The sequence below is a fragment of the Myotis lucifugus genome, unplaced genomic scaffold (assembly GCF_000147115.1).
Source record: "Myotis lucifugus unplaced genomic scaffold, Myoluc2.0 scaffold_8310, whole genome shotgun sequence".
NCBI classification, from domain to species: domain Eukaryota; kingdom Metazoa; phylum Chordata; class Mammalia; order Chiroptera; family Vespertilionidae; genus Myotis; species Myotis lucifugus.
This window is the reverse complement of record NW_005879358.1, coordinates 1-7026: the sequence shown is the minus strand read 5'-3', so window position 1 is coordinate 7026 and position 7026 is coordinate 1. Positions and strand designations below refer to the sequence as shown.

General features: G+C 55.5%; 1 protein-coding gene across 1 annotated transcript; it reads left to right on the top strand.

The window, feature by feature from the left end:
• The first annotated feature begins 2470 nt into the window (after positions 1–2470).
• Positions 2471–5936, top strand: LOC102418028 (sialic acid-binding Ig-like lectin 6). The gene is given in 7 exon segments (XM_014451155.2): positions 2471–2516; positions 2595–2923; positions 2926–2971; positions 3123–3404; positions 3577–3624; positions 4091–4345; positions 5806–5936. Coding segments are annotated over 7 exon segments (1137 nt in total).
• Positions 5937–7026: the final 1090 nt, after the last annotated feature.

Below are 7026 nucleotides of genomic sequence, written 5' to 3'. Positions count from 1 at the left end.
TGTTCTGTTCTTTCATTTGAAACATGTTTCATTGTCTCTTCAGAAATGCAGAGTATAGATATTAGAAGCACCCTAGATCCTCTGTCCCCGCTTATCAGGCCCTACTCTCACTACCATAACAAAGACTTTCTTCTTGTCAAATCTTATGGAGACTTTGCATCCTCACTTCTATGGGCCACTTGGAGGGATCTTTTGTTTTGGCAGCTGACTTCTTCTTAAACTTCTCAGCTCCCTCCCCAAGGGCCACATTCAAAAATCAGATGTTGCCTTTGAAGACCCCTCTTGATTCTATCTCTTCACCCAGCCTCACTTCTTTAGTTGACAATCCTTTCACTTTATTTTCCCCTGGAATTTTATTTGCATGGTCTTATATATTCAAAGGGTTCAAAAGAGCATGTAGTAGAATGTACCTCTGCTCCTCACCCCAGTTACAGGCTCAATCCCTCGTGTGGGGCATGTAGGAGACAGCCATCAATGATTCTCTCTCATCATTGATGTTTCTATCTCTCTCTCCCTTCCTCTCTGAAATAAATTAAAAAATATTTTTTAAAAAGTGTTCACCCAATGCTTCCTGGGGCATCGGGGGTACTCCAGCCCTGGGAAGGTTTCTGCACAGGAAGGATTTGGTGCCAGAAGAGTCTTGGAATCTCACTCTTCTGTCCTCACGAGTAGGGCTCCAAGAAAGCTGTCTGGAGGAAATTGACCCTCAAATTCCACATCTGTCTTGAGGGAAGTAGGTGTTGGTCTTCAGGAGGCAAGAGGCAGGGTTTCCGGGTACAAGAAGAGGGAAGGGTCCACCCTGTTGTGGTCCAGGGGGGAGAAGAGCTCAGCTTTCGCTTCCCCTGCAAAGGCCCAAGGGAGAGAGGGGAATTTCTGTTGAAGGGAGAAGTTTGGGGCAGAAATCCTACATTTCCATCCAGAAAGAGTCTCCAGGTCTTTTACCACCCAGCAGTTGCCCCCACCTCCAGGCTGAGAGTCAGATGGTGTCAAGGAAATGTGAACTATTTATTTGCAGCCCTATTTCGATGCTGCAGTGGCCACAGCTGTGAGGGCTACTGAGGTCTGAACAAGAGGTTTCCGGGCGGGGCTTCAGTCAGAGACTGGTCCCTGGAGGATATTGCAGGAACAGTGTGTGACCTTCAGTCAGTGACACAGCAAAGGGGAGCCTGCCTCTGCCTCCTGTCCCATTCTCCAGTCTAACCCGTGGGTTTCCTGGGCTAACGTTAGCCCACTCCACAACCACCTTCATATCTTGGAGGTAGCCAACGGACACCATCATCCCCTCTCTGGCCACAGGCCCTATAAAAACCTGATGAGAGAACCTGGGGCCAATTCCACCAACTGGGGGACCGAAGGGCCCATAGTTGTGCTCTGAGCATCAGATTTTCCAAGATGTGGGGAACTGGGAATACTTCAGGATAGAAAGAGATTACATGAACCATGACTCCCAATATATGACATTGTCTCTGAATGTGACAAGTAGCGAAGGGTCCCCAGGAAAGAACCCCATGGGCCAACTCTACTGTCTTCCCAGTCCAGCTCTGCCCATTTACTGTGCTCTTGGAGATGGTACCCCCATGCCCTCTGTTACTTTTGTCAGGGCTCTGGGAGTCACTCTAGGTGCCTCCCTCCCCCACCCATCACACCTCCCCTCAAATTTCACTTCCTCAAAGTGTCTTCCACCTCAAATCTTTCCTCCACAACATGCAGATTTGGTTCTCACCTTCTTAAACAACCATAATAGTGTTGATCTCTGGCCTCTTGACCTCCCTCCATTCCCTTCCACCTCTTTCCCTATCCTGGCCTCAGAGAGACCATGTTGATACCTATATGACCCTGATCCTTTCTTGCTTAAGAATCTTCCAGTTTCCCCATTGCCTTCAGATAAAGCTCTAGCCCATCAGCTGGTCTGTCTTCCCTCACTGCTTGAACTAGTTGAAGGTCAGGACTGATTTAATCATTTTTGTGAGTTTGCAAAGGCATGAATGAAGGAAATGAGTGGTGGTGTGTGGTGTTTTTGTTGCCTCCTCTAGACCCTGTTCTGCCACTGGTGCCCATATAGGCTATCCCAAGACCCATCCCTAGTGGGCCACCTCCATGAGAGTCCCAAGGCCATGACGGTCAGAGAGCTGGCCAGGTGAGACCAGCTTCTCCAGTACAGATGATGGCCCATGGACCCAGGACACGGGGGCTCTCGTCCACCCTTGCTATCTTACTTGGACAAGCCTCTCGCTTCCTCTGAGCCTCAGGGTTCATTTGCCACAGGTAGAAACGGGGCAGGACGATCTCAAAGAGTCAATCATAGCGGACTCTCTGAATCTGAGGTTCCCTCTTCTGGGCTTGTGATCTTTGGTTCTCACCACAGGTTTCCTGTCGAAGCTTTCTCTGCCCTCCCTCATCTGCATCTTTCCACTCTCTCGCAGAGGGACCCAGACCGAGTAGACAGACTGTGCCAGGGCATGAGGAAGAGATGTTGCTGAGGCTGCTGTTGCTGCTGCTGCCCGTGCTGTGGGGAGGTGAGTGGGCCGAGGGGAGAAGGCAGCCCACCCGGGGGAGGCCCTGGAGCTCCAGGCTGAGTTTTTCTCTCTCCCTAGGAGCCCTGGCTAAGGATTCAAGCTACTGGCTGGAACTACAGGAGTCTGTGACAGTGCAGGAGAGTCTGTGTGTCTCTATGCCATGCAAGTTTTCCTACCCCTGGGTGTCCTCTAAATACCTGTACCAGCATTGGTTCAAGATAGAAAGAAGTAAAAAGCGTGGTCTTCTAGTGGCCACAAACAATCCAGAAAAGAAGCTACAGGAGAGGACCCAGGGCCGGTTCTTGCTCCCCGTGGACCCCGAGCCCGATGACTGCTCCCTGACCATCAGAGATGTCAACACGAGGGACAGTGGGACCTACTTCTTTCAAATAGAAAATAATATGGACTCTATGAACATACATATGAAGACCAAATGCTCTCTCTGAAAGTGACAGGTATGGTAGGGGCCCAAAGGAAGACCCCCAGGTGTCAGGTACCAGAAATGGAAAAATGAAGGACCCTGGGGTTGGGGTGGGGACAGCCATGACAAAGCTCTGGGGCAGGCTGACATGCCGAGGGGTCTCACCACCTCTCTCTTCACTCCAGCCCTGACGGACAAACCTGACATACTCATCCCAGGGCCCCTGGAGTCCGGCCGCCCCAAGAAACTGAACTGCTATGTGCCCTGGGCCTGTGAGGAGGGCACGCCCCCCATCTTCTCCTGGACATCAGCTGCTTACACCTCCCTGGACCCCAGGTCTCATCATCTCTCCTCCGTGCTCACTCTCACCCCACGGCCCCAGGACCACGGCACCAACCTCACCTGTCAGGTGTATTTTCCTGCCACTGGTGTGAGTGTGGAGAGAACCATCCGGCTCAATGTGGCCTGTGAGTTCTGGGGCAGGATCCCGGGTCCCTAAGGGGTTGTGGCCAGGACAGAGCTGGGCCAGGGCTTAAAATCAGGGTCCTGATAGTCCACCAGGAAGGGAACCCCCTCTCCTGGTTCCATGGTTGCTGGGGAAAGGCCCAGTGCCCACCCATGGATTTCCTTCTGTCCCAGATGCTCCACAGAACATGGCCATCCGCGTCTTTCAAGGGAACAGCACAGGTAGGAAGGGGCCTCTGCCCTCAGGGCTGGGATGGGTGATTTCAGAGCTACAATGGGCCGGGGACAACGTGGGATATATAGGGGAGGCCAGCTACTGAGGACAGACGGAAGGCTCCTCCCCACACCTCAACTCTCTAAATCTCTTGCTCACCCACAGCTTTCTGTGCCCAGATAAAAAGGAAGCTTGCGTCCCTCTTGCTTCACCCTCCTCTCTGAAGTTTTACCTCCTCCTGCTTCTGTTACCTCCTCTTTGGTCCATGCCTGCATTTGTTTTTCATATTCCATGTCCCCTGTCCTCCATCTGTGAGGCAGCCTGGGCGACTTTGGGCCCCTTCGGAAGGGCTGAGGCCAGGGGGTGTTGGTCCTCTCCTCAGAGCTAGTGTGGACATAGCAAGGAGGAGAGACCCCAGCTTTGCCCATCCCATCTCTCTCTCTCTCTCTCTCTCTCTCTCTCTCTCTCTCTCAGCCCTCAAGATTCTGAAAACCACATCCCTTTCCATCCTGGAGGGAGAGGCCCTGAGGCTGCTCTGTGAGGCTGACAGCTACCCCTCTGCCAAGCTGAGCTGGTTCCGGGGGTCCCCAGGCCTGCACGCCACCCCCCTCTCCAGCACCGCGATCCTGGAGCTGCCTCGCGTGGGGCCTGCACAGGAAGGAGAGTTCACCTGCCAAGCTCGGCACCTGCTGGGCTTCCAAAGCGTCTCTCTCAGCCTCTCTGTGGTCTGTGAGTGGGGAGACCCCGGGGGGCAGGACAGCTGGGTTCTGGGGAGATTAGAGGCACCGCTGACCCTTCTCCTCGCTCCCCACAGACCCCCCGCAGCTGCTGGGACCCTCCTGCTCCTGGGAGGACCAGGGTCTGCACTGCAGCTGCTCCTGCAGGGCCCAGCCGGCCCCCTCCCTGCGCTGGCGGCTGGGGGCGGGGCTGCTGGAGGGGAACCATGGCAACGTCTCCCACGTGATCACCTCCAGCTCAGAGGGGCCCTGGACCAACAGCTCCCTGAGCCTCCGAGCAGGGCTCAGTGAGGGACTCAGACTCAGCTGCGAGGCCCGGAATGTGCACGGGACCCGGAGCACCGCTGTCCTGCTGCTGCCAGGTCAGGACCTGCTGGGGGCAGAGGCCATGGAGGAAGGAGTGGGTCAGAGAGAGGGTGGGGCTGGGGGAGGGGAGCTGCGTGGGCACAGGAGTGATTGCTAGGACAGGGCCTGCATCTCCTGCCCAAGCGGAACCTACAGCGGGTTCTGCAAGAAGGTAGGAAGAGGAGAGACTGAGTCCTGGGAGTGGGAGGTGTCATGCAGGGAGGGAAAAGCCCTCAGACCCTGGGGCCGCCTGGGATGCAAATGGAACCGGAAGGTGAATTCATCTGCCGAGCTCAGAACCTGCTGGGCTCCCTCCCTATCTTGCCAAGCCTCTCTGTGCACTGTGAATGGTGGGGTCCTGGGTTACCGAGGGGCAGCACACCTGGGTCCTGGCGTTGGCAGCACTGAGAATGGCAGCAGGTGTTAGGCTGGTGGGGTCGGACCGAACCTTGGTTCAGCAACCTCAGTTCTTGAGTTCTGGCTAAGAAAGAATTCAGAGCCAAGACTCAAAGTATAAATGGAAGTTTGTTTAGAAAGCCAGAGAGTTAGAAGAAGTGATCCGTAGAAGTAGGGGGTCTTAGAAAACAAGCTACAGTGGCAAAAGAAGGGGCCCTTGGCGCTTAAGATAGAGAGGAATAAAGGTAATGTTCCTGTGTGTGTGGGTCGGTGGGTGGGTGGGTGCGGGAGCAGTGGGGGAGGGGAAGGCCTGGGTGTGCCCCCCAGCACACTGGGTCCCCGTCTTTTAAAAAAAAAATATATATATATATTTCTTTATTGATTTCAGAGAGGAAGGGAGAAGGAAAGAGAGAGATAGAAACATCAATGCTGAGAGAGAATCATTGATCGGCTGCCTCCTGCACGCCCCCCACTGGGGATCGAGCCTGAAACCCAGGCATGTGCCCTTGGCCAGAATCGAACCTGGGACTCTTCAGTCCGCAGGCTGACGCTCTATCCACTGAGCCAAGCCGGCTAGGTCTGGGTCCCCGTCTTGAGGGTGTTTATCTGGAGGTCTGGCGTGGGGGGAGGATCCCAATAGAATGTTCATCAGGTTCATCAGAGTGTGTCCTTTCGGGTCATGGTGTCCACTGATTGGTGGGTCCCGGGCAGGGGGTCACTGGTCGCTGCAGCTGGTCCTGAGGTCAGCCGTGGTGCTGCTGGTTCTGGGCCTGCAGCTGAAACACAACCGAGGCCTCGATGAGTTTGACGGGGTTCAGAACCTCCTTCTCCTGAACGCTTAACGCTTAAGGGCTATTCTCTGTAGACCCCATGACCACCAGCCACAGGCCCGGGGAGGAAAGGTCAGGGAAGGGTCTGAACCGCATGGCCAGCGATATGCTAAAGGAGGAAAGTGTTAGGGCCCCAAAGGAGGAACGCACGTGGCCAGGGTGGTGAGGGATCACGAATTTATTCCATCATCCGCCCACCAGGCGTCTGAGCCTGGATGGCTCCAGCACCCAGTGACAGGAGTCGGTAGCTTTTAAAGGACTTTTGGCGCCTTTTTCTGGGTGGAGACTTCTCTGTGCAGACCCGGAGGAGAGATCATGGAATGTGGTCACCGCAAGTGAAATGTGGTCTCAGCAAAGGGACTGTCCACAGTGAAATGGCCTGGAAAGCCAAGTCCCAGGGGAGGGGCATCGATTCCATTATTTGATCGGACCTAACAGAAAGGTCACCGTGGGCTGAGGTCCTTGGCTTCCCAGTTTTGCCCTTTGCTGGGCATCGGGGTTTTCCTGCCCTGGTGGTTTTCTATACCTGGTCCATTGTCCTCGCTCTGCTCAGGTCTAACTGCCAACCAACTAGGAGGGCAGAGGCACCGCTGACCCTTCTCCTCGCTCCCCACAGACCCGCCGCAGCTGCTGGGACCCTCGTGCTCCTGGAGGGACCAGGATCTGTTCTGCAGCTGCTCCTCCAGGGCCCAGCCGGCCCCCTCCCTGCGCTGGCGGCTGGGGGCGGGGCTGCTGGAGGGGAACCACAGCAACGCCTCCCACGCGGTCACCTCCAGCTCAGAGGGGCCCTGGACCAACAGCTCCCTGAGCTTCCGCGCGGGGCTCAGCTCTGACCTCAGACTCAGCTGCGAGGCCCGGAACGTCCTAGGGGCCCAGAGCGCCTCTGTCCTGCGGCTGCCAGGTCAGGGGGCCTTTTGAAGTCAGAGGCTTAGGGAGAGAGGAGTGGGTCAGAGAGGAGGTGGGGCTGGGGGCAGGGAGGCTGCTGCCTGGACAGGGGGGATTGCTAGGACAGAGCCCTCCATCTCTGTCTGAATAGAACCAACAGCGGGTTTCTGCAAGAGGTGGGAAGAGGAGAGATTGAATCCTGGGAATGGGTGGTGTC